The following is a 26,531-nucleotide window of genomic DNA, read 5'->3' on the forward strand; positions in this document are numbered from 1 at the left end:
GGAAAATTAAGGCACAGAAAAGTTAAGTAAATTGTGCAAGGAAATGCACTAAGCACTGTTCACAGGCAGAGGTTCTTGGGCAAATGTAAGCCGTGTAAGCTGCAGTCTCGTCCACCTATTTCACTTTCTTCTACTGCTGCCATTGTATAGTAGCTCAATGTCTAGCGGAATTAGGTCTCGTTGGAAATTTTTCCTAATTAATATTTTATTGAAAAACAATTTTTAACTCTCCACACCTTAAAGACTGACCTTTTCTTATTTTTAAAAATTATCCAGTGCACATCACAAAAAGGAAACCATAATTTTATGGAAATCAGAAGCAATAACTATTTTAAGCTGAATACTCACATTCACCCACTACTTTAGCTTTTTAGATTTATTCCAGACAGTTTGCTATGCTTACTAATTTCCTTCTAACTTTAAAATCACAAGGCCCTGGCTCAAGCAAGGCATTTATTCTTTTACTCTCTAGTTCAGCTGATTGGGGCATGATGCTAACGATGCCAGAAGCTGTGGGTTGAATCCACTAGAAACCAATTAGCTTTGTTGGCTTCAAGTCTACAAACTCTTAGTCTGGATGGCCTATTGTGGATCCTAAGAGGAATAAGGTGGGAGTGTGCGACACAGCACAGATACATCTGCAGGAGGAATGAGTCCACATATAACACTGGGGCAGAAGCAAGACGGGGCGTGGAAGGGGAGAGAGAAGCATCAACTTTACTCATAAAGAAAAGCTTCATGATCATATTGGCAGAGCAGTTCTACCCTTCTGAGTAAGAAGTTCTTCTCAATCTCAGACCTTTTGCCAGAATCTAACCTAAAGTCCCTCCTTCAAAAAGGTGTAAGATTAAAAAAAATAAGAAGAAGAAACTAAGGTTTTTAGTTTTGGCACAAGCTCTGCTTGATTAATCTAAAACAGGATTTTCTTTTTTTTTTGAATTTTTATTTCTGACATCAATTCCACTGACAATAAAAAGTACTTGTGATAGTTTTAGGTAGTCACAAAAATCTCTAGCAGTGCAGCATACCAAATCATCAGAAAAATCTTACAATTCCATATGTATTTTTTTAAATTTACTCTTAATTTTTATAAAACCAAAATCTGTTCCATCTCCAAATAATATAAAGTTATTTTAGACATTAAATAAGGAAGAGGAGGACAGGAACTAATTAGCACTAGGAGAATTAGTTTCTCTACTGTAAAGTCACTACCTTTTCTTTCCTTTATATATTCTTTTTTTTTTTAATTAACTCTTAATTTTTTTAAAATTTACTCTTAATTTTTATAAAACCAAAATCTAACCATGTTGGCACCCTGATCTCAACTTTTAAATTTACTCTTAATTTTTATAAAACCAAAATCTGCTCCATCTCCAAATAATATAAAGTTATTTTAGACATGCTTTCTCAAATTAAAGAAACCAACCAGCATCAGTTGAGATCAAACTTTAAAACCTGCCCTAACCGTTTTGGCTCAGTGGATAGAGCATCGGCCTGTGGACTGAAGGGTCCCAGGTTCGATTCCGGTCAAGGGCATGTACCTTGGTTGTGGGCACATACCCAGTAAGGAGTGTGCAGGAGGCAGCTGATCGATGTTTCTCTCTCATCGATGTTTCTAACTCTTTATCCCTCTTGCTTCCTCTCTATAAAAAAATCAATAAAACATATTTAAAAAAAAAAACAACTTTAAAACCTAGGGCCTGTTCAAGATATAAATTTTACCAGCTTCTACAAATAAAAATGAAAAAACAAAACTATATTCCTTAATTGTTATTTTGAAAAGAAACCCACTTGGGATCATCCATCTTCCAGTTTTCCTGCCACAGGTGGAAAGAACTTTCCCAATGTTCTAATACTATAAAGCACATGGGTTCCTACAGTCACAAGGTAACTATGACAGCAAAGCCACAGTTATTTATGAGATCACAAAAACTATATGATGTAATTTTTAAAAATTGAGGTAAAACTGAAGTAACATAAAATTAGCCATTTTAAAGTGTACAATTCAGTGGCATTCACAATGTTGTACAACTGTCACCTCTAACTAGTTCCAAAGCATCTTAGTCACCCATTGAATTCATTAAGCAGTCACTACCATTTCCTATTCCACTAATATATTTTATTGCCTCTATGGATTTACTTTCCATGATATTTCACATACATGCAATCACACAATATGTGACCTTTTGTGTCTATCTTGAAGACAGGTTATTCAAACAAATACTTGTACAAAAATGTTTATAGAAGCACTAGAGGCCCGGCACACGAATTCGTGCACAGGTGGGGTCCCTCGGCCTGGCCAGTGATCGGGGCCATCTCGCCCAGTCCCGAGCAGGGCCGGCTGGCCGGGGGGTGGGACTGCAGGAGGTTGGCCAGACAGCTGGGGGGAGGGACCGTGGGAGGTTGTCCAGCCGCAGGAGGTTGGCTGTGGGAGCGCACTGACCACCAGGGAGCAGCTCCTGTGTTAAATGTCTGACCCCTGGTGGTCAGTGCACATCATAGCGACCCGTCAACCGGTTGTTCGGTTGACTGGTTGTAACGGTCGCTTGGGCTTTTATATACTACTAGAGGCCCGGTGCACGAAATTCATGCACGGCGGGGGTGGGGGGGCGTTCCCCTCAGCCCAGCCTGCATTGTCTCCAATCTGGGACCCCTCAGGGGATGTCCAACTACCAGTTTAGGCCCGATTCCCGGGGATATCCCTCTCACAATCCAGGACTGCTGGCTCCTAACTGTTCACCTGCCTGCCTGCCTGATCACCCCTAACCACTCTGCCAAGAACTCACAATTCCTGCTCTTGGGTAATATGCTGAGTATCTGAATGTATGACAACCATTTAAGGCTAGGGGGAGTATTTTTTCCAATTACCAAAACATCTGCCCAAAGAGGCCATGGGTTTTTTTATGTAGCCTGTACTGGAAGAGCAGTGAGGGGCTGCATAGCAAATGCTTCAAGTCATCTGGTGCTCCTTACCCCAGATACCCAGCAGAAGGGAACTCAGATGGGCACTTGGTGACACTTGCTACAGGGCCAGCTGGGGAGGAACCATCCTCACCCACTCTGTCATCAGCACTCAGCATTCTGAGTAACCCTGAACAACTGCTGTGATAGCTCTCTCTAGTTTTTTTTCCTCCTCCCTCCCTCCTTTCTCTCTTTCTCCCTCCCTCCCTCTTTTTTCCTTTCTTTCTTTTTTCCTTTTCTTTCTTTCCTTCCTTTCTTCCTTTCTTCTTTCCTTCTTCTTTCCTTCTTCTTTCTTTCTTTCTTTCTTTCTTTCTTTCTTTCTTTCTTTCTTTCTTTCTTTCTTTCTTTTTCTTTCTTTCTATAAAAGGAGCTTTCCATTAATTTGCAGGCTTGCCACTCTGTGCCCAGGCACTGAACTCCTGAGACATCTGTCCTGGACTTGGCAGACCCACTTTAGTTTTGTTCTCTGCTCTCTGTGGTGCTCTTGGTTACAAGCTCCCTCCTGGAAACAAGCCCTTAACTGTCAGCAAATGCCTGATTTGCAAGCACTATTACACAGGAAAAGAGAAGCAGGGGGGCATGAAGGGGTTTATGACACAGCTACAAATTAACCATCCCTGGGTTTAAAATAGTCCAAATCTGGCCTGGCTGGCATGGCGCAATGGTTGACCGTCAATCTATGAACCAGGAGGTCATGGTTTGATTCCCGGTCAGGGCACATACCCGGATTATGGGCTCTATCCCCAGTGGGGGCGTGCAGGAGGCAACTGATCAATGATTCTCTCTCGTCATTGATGTTTCTATCTCTCTCTCCCTCTCCCTTCCTCTCTGAAGTCAATAAAACAGTATTTTTTAAAAATAAAATAAAATAGCCCAAACCTGGGCACATCTTACATGTCTATAAACATGAGGATGGATAAACAAATGGTGGTATTCATACAATGGAATACCATTCAGCAATTAAAAAGAAAGAGTAGGTTTCTGATATATATAATATGGATGAATCTCAAAATTATGTTGAGCAAAAGAAAGTAGACATAAAAGAGAATATGTTATATGATTCTTTATATAAAGTTCTTTAAAAAATCTATGATGGTAAAAATCAGAATAGAGATTACCTTTGGGTGGTGTTCACATGAGTATAAAACTTATTGAACTATACATTTAAAATATGCACATTTTGCCCTGGCCAGTGTGGCGCAGTTGGTTGAGCACCTTTCCATGCACCAAAAGGTCACGGGTTCAATTTCTGGTTAGGGAACATGTCCAGGTTTCAGGTTTGCTCCCTGGTTGGGGAGCATATGGGAGGCAGCCAATTGATGTTTCTCTCTCATATAGCACATTAATGTTTCTTTCTCTCTCTCTTTCTCCTTCTCCCTTCCTCTCTCTCTAAAAATAAAAACATTTTAAAATATATAAATAAAACATGCACATTTTGCTGTATGTATATCTCAATTTTTATGAATAAAGTTTGAAAGTCTTTATAAAAATGGTAAAAAGGCAGTTTTCCACTATATTGTACCTGTGTCTAACATTTTGAGAAAGAGGAAAGAGATCTGAAGTACTCAAATATACCTCTTTAGACAAAACAAAGATTAATCTCTTTAAAGTAGTATAGAAATTTATATCAGTGTATTCACTTAATTCTTAAAACTGAATTACAGCCGAAACCGGTTTGGCTCAGTGGATAGAGCGTCAGCCTGCGGACGGAAGGGTCCCGGGTTCGATTCCGGTCAAGGCAGGTACCTTGGTTGCGGGCACATCCCCATTGGGAGGTGTGCAGGAGGTAGCTGATGAATGTTCTCTCTCTCATCGATGTTTCTAGCTCTCTATCACTCTTCCTTCCTCTCTGTAAAATATCAATAAAATATATTTTTAAAAAAACCAAACTGATTACATAAAGCATTCTCTCAAATTTCTCCTACTCTAACATCCAAGTTAAATATTTTAAGCACATATTGAGAGTAGAAAAGTATGATTTAGAGGGAGGGAAGGAAGGAGAGGGAGATGGAGGAGGGAGGGAGGAGGAGGAAGGGGGGAGGAGGGAGGAGGGAGGAGGGAGGAGGGAGGAGGGAGGAGGGAGGAGGGAAGAGGGAGGAGGGAGGAGAGGAAGAAACATAGATGTGAGAGGGACACAACAATTGGTTGCCTCCCACACGTGCCCCGATCAGGACCAGGGATCAAACCTGCAACCTAGGCATGTGCCCTTTACTGGGAATTGAACCTGAGACTCCTGGTCCCCGGGCTGATGCTCTAACCACTGACCACACCAGCCAGCTCTTTATAATAAAGTGGGGGACCACCCACATAAGTGCTAGGACTAGAGGATGAAGAAATAGCATGACAAATGCCAAGGCACACACACACCCAGAATCCTGGAGAGATATTCCAACTATTTAGCAGGACCAGTGATCCTGTACCCACTTGTGCTGAGGGAACCTGCTACAGTTACCACTCTGATCACACAACCAGGGTTCTCAGCCCAGGTTGCATGCACATCAGAAACACCTGGAGAGCTTTTAAAAAATACCAGTTAACATACAAATGGCCAACAGGTCCAGGAAAAGATGCTCACCACCACTAATCATCAGGGAAATGCAAATCAAAACCACAATGAGATATCACTTCACACCTGTAAGAATGGCTATTATATAAAAGACAACAGACAACTAGAATTGGCAAGGATGTGGAGAAAAAGGAGCCCTTGTGCACTGTTGGTATGAATGTAAACTGGTGCTGCTGCACTATGGAAAGCAATATGGAAATGCCCCCCAAAATTAAAAATAGAACTACCGTATGATCCAGCAATTCCACTTCTGGGTATTTATCCAAAGAAAATGAAAACACTAACTCAAAAATATATATATACACTCCCATGTTCATTGCAACATTACTTATAATAACCAAGATGTGGAAACAACTAAGTGTCCATATATATAATGGAATATTATTCAGCCATATAAAAGAATGAAATTTTGCTATTTGCAACAACATGGATGGACCCTGAAGACATTTATGGTTGTCCCAACTGAGAGAGCTGGGTTCTAGTGGGTAAAAAACAGGGATGCTGCTGAACATCTCACAATGCACAACACAGTCCTCACAACAAAATATCCAGCTCAAAATATCAATAGTGTCAAGGTTGAGAAATTCTGCATTAGATTCCCCAAGGCATCTCAGTCTGCTCCCAAAAAGTTAAGAATTACTATTCCATCATTTTATTTGCACAATAAAAGGCAGAGACAAGAAGTGTTTCTGCAGCCTGAAAAAAAAAAAAGTCAATTTGGGATACAAGAAGCAGTGTTAATCAAATAAACTTTATTAGCTCTCTTTCTCCGCCATCGAGGTGCGTGTGTTTGCTTCTCCTTCACCATGTCTTCCCACAAGACTTTCAGGATCAAGAGGTTCCTGGCCAAGAAACAAAAGCAGAATCGGCCCATTCCCCAATGGATTCGGATAAAAACTGGTAATAAAATCAGGTACAACTCGAAGAGGAGACATTGGAGAAGAACCAAACTGGGCCTATGAGAAATCACACATGAGAGATAACTCACATATTTATGCTGTATCCAGGTTACCTACACCTTTAAATGATTGAAAAGATGCTACTGTCTGGACAGTTGAGGCATTTTAATTGGAAAGTTAATGGATTTGTGATTTTGCTTGTTGATTTTTCCTCCCTGCAATAGTAGGTTGATTCAGTAATAAATGTGTAAGACCTTTAAAAAAAAAACTTATAGTTAAATCCTGACAATTATTGATCAAATAGAATGTGAAGTGCAATACAACTGCTAATAAAAACTCTTGAAAGGAAATAGGCATAATGTAGAAAATTAATCAGAAACTTTGTAAAACATCTGGAAACAAAGGATATGCTGCCATAACCAAGTGCAATCACTTAACTTCTCTTCTCATTAGACAGAATTAGGCTTTCAATGCCTCTAATGAGATCCACCTCTAAATGACAGCCAAACATAAACTATAGAAACCTAGTTCCATTACATGCAGTAAAACCGGGCAAATTAGCAATCTAATGAAATGTACAGTGTCTTATGACCACTTCTCATTAACATTCCCTGAAGATAATTATTTTGATCAACTAGAGACCAGTACAAGTTATAACACTCAAAATTAAGCGCATCACCAAAGATACTTCATAGTTCTTTAGATGTCCTATTTGTGTGTGTGCACATGCACATGCATGTATGCGTGTACACAAGCATGACTCACATGCCAATGATGTTCTATACTCTGTAAATGAGGTCTCCCCCTCTCACCTGCATCTGTCCAGCTATAGTACAGCTTGCAAAAGTCCATAATATGGAGCTTCAGTTATTTACTAAGTGCAGTTGAATGACTTCCTATAAAAAGCAATTCACCCACCGGTAAGGCGGGGAAGGCAAGTACATCTCCTGGGGAGGCAGCCAATGAACATTAATATAACTCATCCACGGTCACTGTGAGTTAATGACAAACATAAGGAATCACATTCTCCAATCTCTAAACTAGACTCTGTTCAGGACACAATTTTATTTAGAAATAGTACATGAAAAGTAATAGAAAATGAAGTCTTGTGTGGGAAAAGGGTGAGGAGAGAGGTAAAAAGGACAAACTTAACTCTCTATACTTGCAGATATTTTGGCTATTAAATATATATATTTATATTTAAATATTTTTTCCATTGATTTTTTAGAGAGACAGAGTGGAAAGGAAGGTCGGGAGGGGGAGGGAGAGAAACATCTATGTTAAGAGAGACACATCGATTAGTTGCCTCCTGCTCGTGCCCTACTAGCACAGGAATTAAACCTGAAACCCAGTGTCCTTGACCAGGACATGAATATGAGATACTTTGGTGTATGGGCTGATGCTCTAACCACTTAACACACTGGTCAGGGCTACTTATATAATTTTAAAAAGTTATTACACAAAAAACTCCACTTCTCAAACATTTGTAATAGAAAAGTTAGTTCCCCCAAAGTAATGAGAAAATTGACTTGCTTCATAATGTTACAATTACTGAACAAAGAATGCCTATTACATAAGTACTTAAAAAGGGATACAGCTGTTGATCAAATAAATTAATTCATAACATTTATTTGGTACTAACAAGGTGCCAAGAATCAGGCCGAGACTCTCTCCTGCTCTCAGACCACTCACTTTCCCATCTGACGTCTGTTCCAAGTGCTGTAAGTTCCACCTTACATGCCAACGATCCTCAAACCCAGCTTCCTCTCAACCACAATGCCAGCTACCCACAGCATTTCTATTCTTGAATGACCCACTGCTCCCAAGCTCACCATGTCCCAAACCAGGATCATCATCTTCCTCAGACTGGGTTCATTTCCTTTATTTCATGTTTGACTGCAGCTTTAGAGCCACTCAGTCATGAATTTGAAATGTCCATGATGGTATCAACTTTTTGCTGAGTGCTACCATCTATCATCCCTTTTATCTAGAACAGTGACTGGCACACAATAGACACGTAATAAATATTTGCTAAATAATACATGGTTAGAATTGTGTGCTCTAAGAAACTACAAATTTAGAAAACTAAAAAAATTGGGGGATATTCCTCCAGCCAATGCCAAAGTTTACCAGAAGGGTGACGAACTGGAGATTCATAGGCAGAGAAATTGGACTGTAGAAGACAAGTCTTAGCTGACCATAGTGATATTTGAGGGAAAATAAATTTTCTTACAGATAGGGCCCCAAAGTTTCCCATAGATAACTACCACTCTTGTTTTACAAGCAGACAAATTCCCACCTTTACTGGTATATTACATGCCCATGATCTGTGGTCTTTAGTTAAACATTCTCCATCACCAGAGGTGTTGGGCATAGGCTTGGACATTTTTGTACTGGAAGGACAACTATCCTAAATTACCTTTACACCCCTTTGAATTTCAGGACTTTGTAATTTTATTTATTTAGCTGTATGTATTTTGTAATTATTTAACACTAGAGGCCCGATGCACGAAGATTTGTGCAAGAATGGGCCTTCCTTCCCCTGGCTGCCGGCACTGCCTTCGCTCCGGCACAGAGCCGCCTTTCCGCCTTCCCATGCTGCCCAGAGGCCCGGAGCGGCTGGTGCAGTGCAGAATGCCTGCGCCCCGCCCCGCCTGCTCGGTGCCTGTGTATGCAAATTAACCCATCTTTGTTGGGTTAATTTGCATACTCACTCCTGATTGGCTGGTGGGCGTCGCAAAGGTACGGTCAATTTGCATCTTACTCTTTTATTAGTGTAGATTAAGGTATTAAGTTGAATGGACGCAAACATTTGCAAAGCTTTAAGAAGACATCAACACGCTTTTTAGACATGCTAACTAATAGAACCTAATACTACTGAATATATAACCATTTTCAATCATTAGTAGGTCACTGGTGAATGATAACGTAGTGTCAATGTGTTGGTCAATGCAATTGTGCTTCCTATTTCAAGTTCATGAATGACTCCAAAGTCACAGTCAAACAAGGAAAATAAAGGAGGTCCTTGTTTTATCCCAAATTTGAATTTAAAGGGCTGATTACATCATTGAACTGGATACAGATTGATGTCTCCCTCAGTACATCTCATTTTATTCATAAAGAAGGCATCTGTCTTCCTTTGGGTAACATATCAAGGATATGATCTTGTACCAATAAAAGTCCTGAATATACCTACAAAACATTCCAAAATTTGCATTTTTCCTTTCAGCAGTTTTAACAATGTTTAGTACTATCACATTTTTGACACAATTCAAGGTGCTGATGAAAGCTTTTTTTTCCCCCCTAGATTACAAATGCCACAGGGAAATGACCTTTACTTGTTCACTGCTATATTCCTAGTGTTTAACAGTATGTTTTACAAATAGTAGGTGGTCAATAAAAGTTTGTTGAATAAACAACTATTCACCTCTATCCTAGTTGTAATTTAATCACAAAAACACACTGGCCAGGGAAGCGGAGGTAGAGGCTGGGCAGAGGGGAGCAAAGTAGGGAAAACAGGGGATATCTGTTAATAGTGTCAACAACAAAAAAACAAACACACCTATAGACTAAAAACTAGTAATAAGAAGTCCAAACACATTTTTAGCAAAAGCAACAATGGAGTAAATAAGGGCATTTCAAAAGGATCAGTTTGAAAGGGGAACACTCAGGTTTGACAAAGTTCTGTTATGGTTGTTGAACAACCTTCTAACTCAGTCCTCACAACTCTGTTATTAAGTTACTAAAACTCCATAGCCTTCCTTTAAAAAGACTAAGTCTAAAAAGAAGTGATGGATAAATTATGCTTTATTGAATGGTGATTATGTACCAGGTACTGTGCTTAGCACCTGACATTTATTTCATGTAATCCTCATGAACACCCTATGACGCAAATGCCCGTTATCTCCACGTTATTGATGAGGAATCAGACAGAGAGGCAAAGAAACCTGGCTTAGGTCATCCACTGGCAAGACTGTTGCTCTTAACCACTAGGCTATGCTGGCAGACCCAAAGTTTCTCTGATCATAATACTGCCACGGCAGCTATGTGGTCCAAATGAGCATGTGGAAAAGTAGTTATAGGCACTCACTAAATATTAGTTATTTACCTTCCTGTTTCTCCTCTCCCACTTTTCTTCATCTAGGGGCCTCTGTCCTGGCTCCTTAGGCAATGTTCCCTGAGTTGTAATTTGGGAAGATAAGCAGTGACCCAATAATTTGCTTCCTCCCTGCCTACAAGTTTGGGGAACTTTAGGATATTTTGAACAATTTGTGGTATTGTCTGATGCAGGCCACTGAAAAGCAATTAAACATATTAGTCATGATTGGGGAAATTAAGCACATTGCTTCAGTCATGCAGTTAAGTGGTGGAGCTGAGATCTGAAACCAGGACTTTTCTCCCCTATGTAGTGCTCCTGTCACTACTGAAAGGGGAGTCACGTAACCTCAAGATGGGAGGGGAGAAACCAAGATGGCGGCATAGGTAAACACCTAAACTGCTGCCTCGCACAACAATTTCAAAACTACAACTAAAAGACAGAACGGACACCATCCAGAACCACAGGAAAGCAGGCTGAGTGAAAATTCTACAACTAGAAGGAAAGAGAAAAGCTCACAGAGAATTGGAGGTACGGCAAAGGGGCTTTGTGCGCGCAGAGAGGAAGGGCGGCTGAGAGCCTGGCTGACTTTCTCTGGCGGAAGGGGGAAGGAAGCCTCCGACCGCACTGAACCCCAGTTCTGACTGCACTGAACCCCAGTTCCGGGCGAACCCCTGGGGACCCACGCTCTTGTGGGGGGAGTCTGGACTCTCGGGCGGACACTCGAGCTGGGAAAGGCAGAAGTCTGAAGGCGCACGCGGACCAGTGCGCACAAAGGCTGTGGAAGTTGCCACAGGCTTTCCCTAGTGGAAGGGAGTCAGAGGATCCTGACTGCACTGAGCCCCAGTTCTGACTGCAGTGAACCCCAGTTCCAGGCGAGCCCCTGGGGACCCACGCTCTTGTGGGAGTCTGGACTCTCAGGCGGAGACTCGAGCTGGGGAAGGCGGAGGACTGAAAGCGCACATGCGCGCAAGGGCAAGGCTGACAGGAAGCCAAGACTGAGACTCCACCCCATCCAAGCTGAGCACAGAGGCTATTGCAATTTGGCAAGTCTAATCCTATAAGGCTGTCTCCAGCACCGAACTTCTCCCAGCATAGACACAGCTGATCCTTACAGCCAACTGGCCCGGAGGTCAATTCTTCCCAGTGATACCAACAACAATAAAGACTTAATTACAACAAGGCTGTACACACAGTCCACAAAGGGGTGCACCAAGAGTGTCCACCTCAGGTTAACTGGGGAAGCAGACCCACTGGGCCATATTGGAAACCTAGCACAAATATCTACCTTACCAACTCAGGGAATCAGTGAAAATGCGGGGTCAAAGAATCAGATCACAAACGAAAGAAATGGAGGAAAACAAACGACTGGATATAGAATTCAAAACCACGGTTATAAGACTTTTTAAGAATATCCTAGAAAAGGCCGATAAATATAACGAGACCCTCGAAGATATGAAAAAGGACCAACTAGAAATTAAACATACACTGACTGAAATAAAAAATATTATACAGAGACCCAGAAACAGAATAGAGGAACACAAGAATCAAGTCAAAGAATTGAAATACAAAGAAGCAAAAAACACTCAACCGAAAAAGCAAAAAGCAAAAAAAAAAATCCAAAAAGTTGAAGATAATGTAAGAAGACTCTGGGACAACTTCAAGCGTACCAACATCAGAATTATGGGGGTGCCAGAAGAAGAGAGAGAGCAAGATACTGAAAACCTATTTGAAGAAATAATGACCGAAAACTTCCCCCACCTGGTGAAAGAAATAGACTTACAAGTCCAGGAAGCCCACAGAACCCCAAACAAAAGGAATCCAAAGAGGACCACACCAAGACACATCATAATTAAAATGCCAAGAGCAAAAGACAAAGAGAGAATATTAAAAGCAGCAAGAGAAAAACAGTTAATTACCTACAAGGGAGCACCCATACGACTGTCAGCTGACTTTTCAACAGAAACTATGCAGGCCAGACGGGAGTGGCAAGAAATTTTCAATGTGATGAATAGCAAGAACCTACAACCAAGATTACTCTACCCAGCAAAGCTATCATTCAGAATTGAAGGGCAGATAAAGAGCTTCACAGATAAGAAAAAGCTGAAGGAGTTCATCACCACCAAACCAGTATTATATGAAATGCTGAAAGGTATTCTTAAAGAAGAGGAAGAAGAAAAAAGTAAGGAGAAAAATTATGAACAACAAATACATATCTATCAACAAGCGAACCTAAAAATCAAGTGAATTCAAAACCTGAGGAGCAGAATAATCTGGTGAATATAATAGAATCAGGGGCATAGAAAGGGAGTGGACTGATAATTCTCAGGGGGAAAGGGGTATGGGGGGTTCATGAAGAGAATGGACAAAAATCATACACCTATGGATGAGGACAGTGGGGGGGAGGTAAGGGCAGAAGGTGGGGTGGGAAATGGGTGGAGGGGAGCTATGGGGGGAAAAGGAGAAATAATTGTAATAATCTGAATAAAGATTTATTAAAAAAAAAAAAAAAAAGATGGGCTACCCACATAAACAAGGAAGATAGAAAACAGAATTCATATAAAACTTTAAGAATATGTGGAAATAGATGAGAGGTGCTGCCAGAGGAAGGCAAATCCAGAATAATACAAATGACTTTGCAAATGGAAGGATACAGCAGCATCTGTAAGTAGGTTTTGTACTAACTCAAGTTAGTACAGGTTTGGAAAGGCTGAGTGGAGCAATTTTTAAAAATATCTTCTCTTTTAACCAAAAATACAATAATCATGATAGAAATTACTATATTTTCTTTGTTAATAATTTAGCAAGCACAGAGCATAAGTACTACATAAAAGCTACAGTTTTGTAAAAGAAATAAAACATTGGTTTAAAAATATATCTTCTAAACCTGTAATTCTTATATAGACCATCAATTAAAACTAAAACATAAGTTTTGAAAAAATACATTTTAAGAAATCAGGAAAATTTTAATATACTGAGTATTAGATGGTATTAAAAAACGTTAGATATGTTAATGGCACTATAGTTATGGGGTTTAAGTTCTATTATTGAATCACTAGAGGCCCGGTGCACGAAATTCGTGCACGGGGGGGGGGGTGTCCCTCAGCCCAGCCTGCACCCTCTCCAATCTGGGCCCCTCGAGGGATGTCCAACTGCCCGTTTAGGCCCGATCCTCCCTCTCACAATCCAGGACTGCTGGCTCCCAACTGCTCACCTGCGTGCCTTCCTTATTGCCCAACTGCTTCTGCCTGCCAGCCTGATCACCCCCTAACCACTCCCCTGCCAGCCTGATTGATGCCTAACTGCTCCCCTGCCAGCCTGTTTGCCCCTAACTGCCCTCCCCTGCAGGCTTGATTGCCCCCAACTGCCCTCCCTTGCAGGCCTGGTCCCTCCCAACTGCCCTCCCCTGCTGGCCATCTTGTGGTGGCCATCTTGTGTCCACATGGGGGCAGCCATCTTATATGCTGGAGTGATGGTCAATTTGCATATTACTCTTTTATTAGATAGGATTGCTAACACATCCAAGTTATTTATTAGATAGGATTGCTAACACATCCAAGTTATTCTTTTCAACCTGGATTGAATATGATTATATTTCACTGAAACTAAAAGCCTTATTATTATCAATGTCAAGACTTAATTTTTTGCTGCTGTTGTTTTTCTACTCTGATTGACATTTCCTAATTTAATGTCTAGTTACAGGACTCAATTTTGTAACATATTTGGAAGACACAGCATTTAGTATTTAGGAGTTAGAATTATCTAAACATATTAATGAACAATGGTGAAGTAATCAACTCATTGAGACTAATAATACTTGGTTTGGGTTGTTTTCTTTTTAATGAGTTTTGTTTTGTTTGTTTGCTTAATCCCTTCACCTTTTCATTTTTCTTTATGTATACTATAATTCAATAAAAATATTTATGTTAAGTTACATACTGAAGTATTACAGATGAAATGCTAGGATATGTGGAATTTGCTTTAAAAGATCAGAAGATGTGGGGTTAGAAGGGAAGATAAGGTGCTCATGACCTCCCTGTGCTGTGTTCTACAGAACTCACTTGCTAATCTAGAACTGAAAGGCAGCCAGCTACAAGAGTATCTTTCAGTTTAGGAATGTAATTTCAACAATGCATCCATTTTCTCCAAATTCCAAAAAAGAAAAAAAATTGGATGCTCCATAACATTTCTTATAAAAGAATTTTATCAGTAACACTGTACTTTCTAGCCAATGTTTAAAAAACTAAGTATTTAGTTTCTCTTTGGGTAACTTTCCGATATACAAAAGTACACCAGATTTATAACTTAAAAAGTGCTCAGTATACATGAGCATTTTATCAATGTCCAGATGACAAGAAACTTGAAAAGATACCAATTATGTTGGATAACAGTTTGTTGGCCTGTAATAAAGGGTCAATCAAACATGCACAGAGAGGTCCACAACCGCTTCGAAGCTGGTGAAACCGCAACACTCACATTTTCTTCATTTATTTGTTGGGGGCTCACAACAGTATTTGTTGGGAGCTCTAATGGGACAGCACAGCTATCCAAACACTGAAGGATTTGCTCTAATGGACAACTGGACCCCAAAACTGTGCCTTACTGTTCAAAGTATGGCCTCATAGGCCCCACAGTGTCAGCATCACCTGGGAACTTGTTAGAAAGACGGAATCTCAGGCTATACCCAGACTTATTAAATCAGAACCTGCATTTTAACCAAATTCCCAGGTAATTTGTATGCGCATCACAGCTTGAAAAGCATGGGATTAGGGGATTACTGTCAACTTGGAGGGAGATTTCCATGGGGGCTCTTCCAGGGACCTCTCCTGATCCTCATTAGTACTGACGATTTACATGAGGATACTGTAGAGCCCTCATCAAATCCCAAATGACACTAAACTGGAAGGACAAAATTACACAAGCATCTCTTGGAAGAGACCAACTTGACAGCAGATCACATGAAAAGATACAATTGGGTTTTGCTAAAGAAAGAAAAGTAATACACACTTGAATGCATTCCTACAAATCAGATCATTTCTAGAGAGCTGGATGCAAATTTGGCCACATATTTTAACAGAGTAACTGACAGCAAACTGTGGTCACAGACAATGGTGAGAGAATGACTAGAAGAAAGGGATCTGAAGATTCTATCATGACAAATGGCTAAACCGGAGGGCATTAAATCTGAAGAGGCAACTAAGTGGGGACATTGTAGTTGTATTCACACATTTGAAGGACTGTCTCAAGACAGTTCGTTCTGCAATTAGTTTCTGAGCATCTGTTATGTGCCAGGCACCATGCCAGGAGTTAAGGACAGAGAGAGTAAAAACCAGACCTGATCTCTGATTTTCTGAAGACTCCTGACTAGTGGTAGAAGCTTGTCTGTTGCTCCAGAAAGCAGAATTATGGCCAGTGGAAAGCAAGTGGAAGGGCAAGGGCACCATACAAGGGAGTTCCTCTGGCCAGAGGGCTCCAGCTTTGTAAAAGAGTGAACAGACAGAAGGGGCCAGGTTCCCCAAGTGAACAGAATGGATTCGGAAGGAAAAGACCACCTCCCAGGGAGTAGCCCAGGGGACTACCTGGCCAATGCTAATATTACAGAGTTGCGGAATAATAGGGGCCAATATCATAAATCAAATACAAGATCTGTTCAGAATTACACTATATTCAATTTAGCCAATAACACATTTTTTAAAACTTAATCACAATTTAGGGTTTCAGTTAAATTTTGTGTGCAAAGATAAGTGATGTCCAATTTCTCTTTTAATAATAATTTTTAAAATAGGATTTAGCCCTGGTCGGTGTTGCTAAGTAGTTAGAGCATCAGCCTGTGCACCAGAGGGTTTCGGGTCACATACCTCAGTTGCAGGGGACATGTGGGAGGCAACTAGTCAATGTCTCTCACATCAATGTTTCTCTCTCTCTCTCCCCCTCCTCCCCTCCCCTCTACTCTCTCAGAAAAGCAATGGAAAAAATATTCTCAGGAAAGGATCAAAAACACACCTTAGGATTTAAATAAAAAATTAAGATTAACATTTCAGCTATAACTCTGCTAAATGACTCATTTTAATTATAATCTTGCTTCTCTCCGCAACTCCTAAAACTATTTTAGTGTTCTTTTATATACCTTTGGAAATGCTTATCCTATTTCTGAGAAATTATCCTTAAAAAATAACAATTCTGCCGAAACCGGTTTGGCTCAGTGGATGGAGCATTGGCCTGCCGACTGAAGGGTCCCGGGTTCAATTCCAGTTGATGGCATGTACCTTGGTTGTGGGCACATCCCCAGTAGGAGGTGTGCAGGAGGCAGCTGATCAATGTTTCTCTCTCATCGATGTTTCTAGCTCTCTCTCTCCCTTCCTCTCTGTAAAAAATCAATTAAATATATTTTTTAAAAAATAAAATAACAATTCCTTTCCCTTTGCCAGAAAGAACAAAAGAGGGGACTCTTCCCTCTCCCTACATGGGAGTCTGTACTTGTTCTTCAATAAATCTCCATCTTTGCAAAAAAAAAAAAAAAAAAAGAAAGAAAGAACAAAAGAGGGAGGTGAGAAACTAGATACATGAAGATGCAAATGGGCAATGTTTATAAAGAAAAATAATAAATAAACCATTTAAATGTTCAACAAAATTGCCAGTCTTTTTTGTGGCATAGAACAGAATAAGTAAATAACAATATCCAACAAGTTGGAAAATATTTAAAGGTAAACTGACAAACTAAATAATTATGAAGGCTATATAGCAACATAGAAAAATACTCAGAATGACAAGATAGTATAAATTTGTACAGTTCTAGATATGTAAAATGTATGCATGCATACAACAAAAACTACAAGAACAGAGACAATTTTAATGTTTAGTTTCTGAAGGGTTATGATTCCTCTCTTTTTTAATTTAAAATTTCAACTTCACTGTTGATTGCTCGGTAAATACTTTTACAATGTATGTATCAGGAACCAAAATAATTTTAACCATAAGTGTAATGATTCATACATTAGGAAGAAGTAAAATAAAAAAACATGTAGCTTAATCTTAATGTTCAATTGGTTGTCTTTTATGAAGCTATTTAAGTTCATAAACAACCAAAATTAAAAGGTAATAAGATTCATGTTATGAAAAGTGCTTAACATTTGTGGAAAGTAAAAAGGACTTTGTACAGTAACCGCCCATGAACTTTGAGCAAAAGCAAAACTAAATTTCTGGATTCTATTTTGCTTTTCACCTTATTTGATCTCACTTAACATCATTCATGCCAAGTTGAATTTTTTCCCTCCTCTTCCCCGTCTCTTCAAGTTCATAGATGTGAAGAAAAAAATACACAGCAGCTCTGAACAGTCCTCTCCTGTTTTCCCAGCAATGCCATGAACTGTGGCTTTCTGGAATGGACTCCAGAGAGTGTCAGATGTGAGGGATATCTGGCTACAATCTGTCACCACAGAGATGACCAGAACTGAGCTGACTTAAGGCCAAGAGATTTGGGTTCAAGTTTTCCAGATCTATAACATGGAAATACTACTTATCTCAAAACATGATTGTGTCAGAAAGTTCCTAGGTGATGCTTAAGAAATGCTTATCTCATCCTTTTTACTTACTTTCCAGTACACACACACACACACACACACACACACACACGCATGAGCATGCACACAGTTCTGCCCATTATGAAACTACATGGTCCTTATCCTATATAATAAAAGCCTAATATGCTAAGTGTCCAGTCATCTGGTTGTCCGTTCAACCAAAGTGTAATATGCTAATGATATGCTAAGGCCACTCAACCACTTGCTATGACATGCACTGACCACCAGAGGGCAGATGCTCCGACTCATAGGTTAGCTTGTTGCTGGGGTCCCACCAATTGGGACTGAGCAAGATGAGCCGGACACGCCCTGGAGCCCTCCTGTGGTCCCTCCCCGGCTGGCCAACCTCCCAAGTCCCTTCCCGGCCCCGATCATGCACCAGTAGGTTCCTTGGCTTGGCCTGTGCCCTCTCGCAATCCAGGACTCCTCAGGGGATGTCGGGGAGCTGGTTTCAGCCTGATCCCACAAGCCAGGCTGAGAGACCCCACTGGTGCACAAATTTGTGCACCGGGCCTCTAGTGTCTAATATCTTCCTATGGCTCCTCCAGTTTCACTCTCCACCCTTCTCTACCTTGCTCTCTGCCCCAGCAGGCTGATTTTTATGGATCACATCACCAGGCCCTGTGCCTTTGACTTCTGAGTTTGTCCAATGCTGAGTCCCAGAAAAAGATTATAGAAAGGAAAAGGAGTTGGAAATTCATTCCACTTAGGCTGGGTGTATCCCTCAACCAGAAGTCACTACTCCTCTCAAGGTGGCCTTTACTAAATGACAATCCCTTCTGGCTTCTGATAAGAACTTCATCCACTTGTCCCATGGGAGCTAGGAGTGGTATTAACTCCACTGTTACCATAACTCTGGGTTCCTGCTCTGTCCCTTGTGATTTCCTCTACATCCCACCCATATCTCTTTAAGTAAATGCTCCTGGAATTATCTTAAGTTGAGAATACCAAGTTTTCCTGTAGGGACTCTGATAAAGCCCCATCTACAGCATTTCAGAATTATTTACATCTTCATAGGGAGAAGGGGCAGTTCTAGAGTTCATCTCAGGCTGAGATGTGCACATAGGCAAGACCAGATGATTCTAAATACCAGACTCGAAAAACTAGTCTGTGCTCCCCAATTGGCCTGAAGTAGTCCAACAACTGAGCCACTGTCCTCAGACCACAGGGGAATTAACCAGTTCCTAAACTCTCAGAGGAGAAGTTCTAGGCAGTCCCATATTTTAATTCCTCGGTCCAGGCTCAGTTAACAAGTCCCAGTTTTACCCCTAATTAATAATGGTGTCCAACTCACCAATCTCTTAGGGAATAGGGGAAGGGGAAACAGCAGCCTCCCAAAGTCCCTACCTTCCAATTGTGCCACTGCTTCAAGTGTGGAATTGGGGAATAGGGCACAAGAACTGACCCTCCAACACCAAAAGAGTAGGGAAAGAACAAAGAATAACCAACTCCACCCACCCGCAGACCTTTCTCTCCCTCCCAACTCCCAAGAACTGAGGACACTGACACCCAAAGAGGGGAAGTGTGTAAAGGCTGAACACAGGTATCTAGCTACCAGTCCAACATCAACTACAACAGCCATCGTCTCTCCCATATGGTCTGTGCCAGCCAGTTGCCCAAAAGCAAATCAAAGGTTTAGTCCAAGCCCACCATGATGGCATTAGACTTTGGTTTAAGATTGACTTGTGGGGTCTGGAGAGGCCCTAGCCATCCTGAGACCAAAGAACTCTCAAGGGTTTAATTTCTTTTTACTGGGTCTAGAGACATAGAATCAAAGACCTCAGTTCTACTGTCAGCACCTACCATGTGAAAAGTACTATTCTGGGAGCTGTGGTGAGTTGCAAAAATCATCCAATTCTTTTTTAAAATTTACATTTTAATTAAAAAATGTCTAGAGATAAATATGAGGCATAAGAGAAGGGAATTATACACAGAGCTTTACCCAGGTGTTGGAGAAGCCATATAGTGGTGTATAAAGAGCACAAGGTTTGGGTCACTTTGCTACATGTGACACATGGAGCAAATCCCAACCTTTCTAAGCCTCAGTTTCTTCATTGTTAAGATGAGGTCAGTAACAGTGTCTACTATTAATGATATCATTATTATCCAGGGCTGTGAGTACTGAACTAAATGGTATGTGTCCTTGGCACAGTAGCCGACAGGCTGTGAGAGCTCAATCAATGCTAGCTCTGAATATCAGACCCAGCTGAAGTTGCTTAAATCTCTCCTCTAGCTAGAAATAAAATTGTATGGCCTTACTGGCATTTTACCAGCATCCCAGGACTTAAAAGCCTCTGTTTTCTTTTAGAGAGCAATATATTACAATATTATTGAATGTAACAAAAGGCTTTACTATTAAGACCACTGTGATAAAAATACTCCATTAATTAAGACATTTTGAAGCTCTACTCTAGAGATGGATTCCAAGAGAAAGAGTATCAACTAAGAATAAGTTTAACAAGAGATTGAGCCACCAAAAAAAGCTAACAAAACCTTGGGATTATCTATTAGGATCACAAGATATAGAATAAGGAAGGATGTTACATCTGAAGAAACTGGGGATCCAGAGTCTGGAGAGAAGGGTTTGGGAGATTAAAAGGGAAATGTTAGCTGTCTTCAAGTACTTGAAAGGATGTATATGTTGTATAAGGTGGGAAAGATTCAGTAAATCCAATGGTTCAAAAGTCGCAAAACACATATTGCAGCTTCCTGAGAATGTTCTCAGGCTAACAGAGGGCCCCCACATACAAAGAGGAGTTGTCATCACATCAGGGGGCATAATGGAAAACCCTATGTCATTTCCTATCTGACAGACTGAAATCCTAATGTTTTGTTTGAACACCAGAAATACACATTCGTGGAATCAATAAAGTACGGCTCATGTGTATAAGTATTTCTCACTCTGATAACAATAAACCCTTGAGGGAGTATTATGGAGTCCAATGTAGTCCACTATTACACAGACATAGCAGTCTTATTTCATTTGAGAGACGTCTATAGTTAATAAATAACTCCACAGTGTTTTTTCTTTAAAAATATCTTTACCGATATAGCTCCTTGAACAATGGAAACATAGGAGAAAATAAACAAATGGGACTACATCAAAATAAAAAGCTTCTACACAGCAAAAGAAACCATTAACAAAACAACAAGAGAGCCACTGCATGGAAGAACATATTTGCCAATGTTATATCCAATAAGGGTTTAATGTCCAAAATTTATAGAGAATCCAATCAAAAAATGGGCAAAGGCCCTAAATAGACGCTTTTCGAAAGTGAACATACAGAAGGCCAAGAGACATATGAAAACATGTTCAAAGTCACTAATCATCTGAGAGATGTAAATCAAAACGACAATGCAGTACCATCTCACACCTGTCAGAATGGCTATCATCAATAAATCAACAAACAACAAGTGTTGGCGAGGATGTTGAGAAAAAGGAACCCCGTGCACTGCTGGTGGGCATGCAGACTGGTGCAGTCTCTGTGGAAAACAGTATGGAGTTTCCTCAAAAAATTAAAAATGAAACTCCCATTTGACCCAGTAATCCCACTTCTAGGAATACTAGTATATCCCAAGAAATCAGAAACACCAATCAGAAAGGATATATGCACCCCTATGTTCATTGCAGCACAATTTACAATAGCTAAGATTTGGAAACAGCCTAAGTGCCCATCAGTAGATGAGAGGATTAAAAACCTGTGGTGCATCTACACAATGGAATACTACGCTGTTGTAAAAAAGAAAGAATTCTTATCATTCGCAACAGCATGGATGGACCTGGAGAGCATTATGCTAAGTGAATAAGCCAATCAGAAAAAGATAAATATCACATGATCTCACTCATTTGTGGAATCTAATGAACAAAAATAGATCCAGAGACACAGAAGCATCGAACAGACTGTCAAACCTCAGAGGGAAGGCAGAGGAGGGGGGCAGTGTAAGAGATCAACCAAAGGACTTGTATGCATGCATATAAACATAACCAATGGACACAGACAGTAGGGGGGTGAGGGCATGTGCTGGGGGGTAGAAGTGGCCAGGGAGAGGTCAGTGGGGAAAAAACAAGACATATGTAATACTTCAAACAATAAAGAATTTTAAAAATAATAATAATAAGCCCAATACTACATCAAAAAGATTCAAGTGCCCTAGCTGGTTTGGCTCAGTAGATAGAGCATCAGCCTGCTGACTAAAGGGTCCCAGGTTCAATTCCAGTCAAGGGCACATGCCTGGGTTGTGGACTCAATCCCCAGTGGTGGGTGTGCAGGAGGCAGCCAATCAATGATTCTCTCTGATCATTGATGTTTCTATCTCTCTCTCCCTCTCCCTTCCTCTCTGAAATCAATAAAAATATATTTAAAAAAAAAAAAAGACTCAAGTAACCTTGACCAGTGTTGCTAAGTAGTAGAGCACTGACCCACATACAGAAGGGTTGTGAATTCAATTCCCAGTCAAAGGCTCGTTCCTGGGTTGCCAGTTCAATCCCCAGACCCAGTCAGGGGCACATGCAGGAGTGCAACCAATCAATGTGTCTTTTTCACATCAATGTCTCTCCTCTCTCTTTTCCTCTCTTTCTACCCGTCTCCTTCTTCCCTTCCACTATCTCTAAATATCAATGGGGGAGAGGGAAGGAAAGGCACAAGTACAACAAAACAAACAGAAAGACACAAGGAAGAAGTAAATAAAGTACAATCTGTAGCATTTGATTAATGAAGCTAAGGTTTTGTTTAGTCAAAAAAATCTCTGCTTTTTACTCTGTTAAGCTCAGAAAACTAAACAATGAAAAAGAAATCAAGAAAGATTCTAAAAATCAAACCACTGAGAAGAAAGTGATTCAACATTTTATTTTCTTTGTTCCACCTGCAAAAAAAAGATAAAGTGGGTTTGGAACTGAGAGAAAGACAAAAACAAAGAATTTAAAAGAGTTGAAAAAGACATCTTGAAAGAGAAGCATGAGAGTTTCCTGACATTAACCACCAGAACCTTACTGAAATTCCAGATGTGTGACATATAGAGCTAAGCATATGTGTACTGCACTGTTTCTACATATTTCTTCTTTTTCGTTCACGAATAAGCTGGCTAGTAGGAGGGAAGGCTATAAAGGCGGAAGCTCATCTTTCTTTCAGCCTTTTTGCTGCCTTCCACAGCTATCACAATTCAGCCCAGGAAAACATTAGTGCTCATCACCATGGAGGCAATTGTAATGTCACAAGCCCAAAATTGTGGAACCACAAAACGAGGACCATGTAGCACATTTTGGAATTGGAGTGAGGGAGTTGGAAACCAAATTAACAGGTAATACAGGTTTTTGGAAGCTTTTCTAAAGCAATTAATATTCTTAAATTCTCAGATTTTTTTCCTTTCAGAAGATGGAGACAATTACTAATTCTTTTGAGTTAAATTAATTCCTTTGTTCATAGAATATATTATACCAGAATTCACAGCCCTCAAACTCAGTGAGGAATGAATGCTCTACTAAAAGACATACAATCAAGTGCAGATACCTTCATTATAAAGTGAGGCTTTCATCTGAACTGGAGAAAGCAATCTTTGTCCTAGATCACTGGGTATTTCACTGTAATCCTATCCTTCAAGTACTATTAGACTGGGGAGACAAATAAGTAAGCAGGGTGCTAAGTGTGATCATATCCACTTCATGCTCCAGGAGAAATGAAAAGGGAGGAGAAGCAGAGTCTAACTCAGTCTGAGGGGTCAGGGAAAGCTTCCTGGAGGAGGAGGCATCTGCAATGAAGCTGGAAAGGCAAGTAATCATTGGTCTGATGAAGAGGGGGAGGGTTCTTTTTATTCTGAGAGGCACAGAGGAAATCCCGGAGGACCAAGGTCAGAAGCCTGAGGAATGCTATCATTCAGGGCAGACCAGAGGACTTGGGGGTCCATAAAAGGGCCACAGAATGAGGGAGCAGAGACACAAAGGGCTAAGGAGGGGAGCATTTCAAGGCAAGAACAGCTCATGTGACTGGATGCCAGTCAAACCAGGCAAGGGCCAAAGGCCTAGACTTGGCTAACCATAAAGAGCCTCAGGTGCCCTTTGCCCAAGACATTTCGGAGCAGTAACAATGACAGAGGCCAGAGCACAGAGGGTTGAGTTGAGGTGAGGAAGTAGAGACTGTGGATAAGGCTACTCACAGGAAACTTGGCTAAGAACAGGGAGTGAGCTAACAGGAAATACGGGATCAAATTTTCTTCATCAACCTGAACCTCTCTGCTCTGAGCTCCAGACTCACTTCTCCTCTTTTTCCCTCATCACTATATTCAGTATACACTATAGCCTTCTATACAACAACCAGATTGGTCTTTTCAAATTGTAAATTGTATCCTCTTAGCCCCCACTCAAAATGTACACCGGTTTCCTGATGCCCTTAGAATAGTTAACCCCTTGTCTTGGCCATATGTTCTCTTGTGATCTGGGCCCTGCTTCCCTCCTTAGCATCTTCTCATGCAATGCACCTCCCCCTCCTTCTGGTTGTGGACCAATCTGGTCTTCTTTCAGCCCAGAAAACTTTTCAGTGCATTTCTGCCTTAGGATCTTTGCTCAGGCTGCTCCCTCTGCCTGGAATGCTCCTCTCTTACTCTCCCTCCTCCAACCAAAGCTGCCAAAGGGTGAGTCACTTATAAAAGAACACACCACAGTTCCTCCTCCACCCTGTGCTCAGGGGTTCCTCAAACCAACTTCAGAGTCCACGTTTTCCAGCTCTCCAGGTGGGATATATCCAGGCTTTCACTACCAGGCACTTTGACAGCAAAAGACTCAAGACCTAGCTCATTTCTCTGCTGCCTATTAGTTGTGTGGCTTTTGTCAAGACACCACCTAATCAGTTTTCACATCTTGAAAAAGACAAACAACGTCTGCCCCCTTTCCCCGCCTGATGTTAGGAAGCTCATGTCAGAAGGTATGTAAACACCCCAGTTCTCACCCACCTATTTCCCCTGCCCCAAGCAAGGGCCTCTCTCCCACATTTGTAGCACTTGCCTTCACCAGAAACCAGTCCTAGGCCCCTCAGCCCTTCCCAATCTGTCCATCGAGGCAGAAGGAGGTAGTCTCTCTGTTTTGTCCTAGGGCTGCACCAGCCCTGCCTCACTCTCCTCAGCTCCCCCTCCACCATTCTGTGCCCATTAAAACCCATACACCCAATGCATTTCCCATCTAGGTTTGGTGCATAAGAGCATCTGACACAATCCTCCACTCTTTCTCTTCCCCCAATTGCTGCCTGGACATTGATACCCAGGGCAACCTTGGAAACCATGGTTTGAAGATTGCCAAGCATCCATCAGTTGGACCCCTTCTACCCCCACTGCTGACTGAATTTTAAATAAGCGTGAAAATATCTTCTGTTTTAAGCCACTGAGATTTCAGCAGGGTTTATCTGCTATAGAAGGTAGCATTTCTTTATGTAATACAGGCTGAATTTAGATCTTTGGAGGTAAGGGAGAGGACTTTAGTGGTAAAGAAGAAAGTTCACACAAAAGCCTGGAGCCAGAATTACTCATGGCCTGATGACACCAGCTCCATTTACATACTTCTTATCATCTTCAAAGTAATTTAAAATACATCTTTTCATATGATACAACCATCAGCATCGGTACTTTTTAAGTTTTCATTATAACTAACAGTTTACAAATGAAAAAACAGACTTAGAGAAGTTAAGGTATGTCTAAGGTTCCATAGCTAGTAAATGGAGGACCAGAGCACTCCTGACTCTCGGTCCAATGGCATTTTCACTACAGCATCCAGTCTCTCAAAGCCACCTTCTAGTGCTAGAGCAGAGATACACTTGGCTGAAATATAAGGGTGCTAAAATGAAACAAAAAAGATAGGTAGTCTGGCAGAAATGGTTAAGGCTGGTTGCTGAGGACTTTATAAACATCAGGCTGTGGAGTATAACTTACATTCTACAGACAATGGGAACAATAATCAGCCTCCACTTTCAAGCCCCACAGCAGTAATTTTATACCTTCACCTCTGTCTTCAAAGACCTTACTGCACCATCTCCTCTTGGCTATCAGTTGTTGCCAATAGTTCACTTTCCAAAGAAAATAGGAGCTTTTATGAGGGCAAAATTTCCAGCCCCCTACTTTCTATAAACATTGTTGTATCCCCAAATAGCCTTCTTTTTTCCAGGCCAAGTGAGAGAGGCATCCCTCCCCTGGAAATGCTACTGACCATCCCCGGTGCAAGTCCCTCCATCCATGGAGGAGACCTAAATCAACCACCGTCCTTTTTCTCCCTTGAATCTCTGACTTCTTCCTTTCTTCTAGCTCCATTTCTTCAGCCTCTGAACAGTCCCTTTTATCCTAAAATCATCCCTTCCTCAAGAAGCCCACAGCCTCCCTTATCCTACTTCATAACTGACTTCTTTAACAAACAGCAACAATAAACACACATTTCCACTTTATTACCATGGATT

General features: G+C 40.9%; 2 protein-coding genes across 5 annotated transcripts in view; one reads left to right on the top strand and one right to left on the bottom strand.

Moving 5' to 3' along the window:
- The window catches only part of ZHX3 (zinc fingers and homeoboxes 3), a 117,984-nt gene that overhangs the window by 71,685 nt on the left and 19,768 nt on the right, over positions 1-26,531 (bottom strand). The window lies entirely within an intron of this gene.
- On the top strand, positions 6,334-6,489 carry LOC308256107 (large ribosomal subunit protein eL39-like; the record flags this gene model as incomplete). Its single annotated transcript, XM_080684109.1, has 1 exon — positions 6,334-6,489. One exon carries the CDS (start codon positions 6,334-6,336, stop codon positions 6,487-6,489), a length of 156 nt encoding a protein of 51 aa, XP_080540235.1.

The sequence above is a fragment of the Plecotus auritus genome (assembly GCF_963455305.1).
Source record: "Plecotus auritus genome assembly, chromosome: 8".
Classification (NCBI taxonomy): Eukaryota; Metazoa; Chordata; class Mammalia; order Chiroptera; family Vespertilionidae; genus Plecotus; species Plecotus auritus.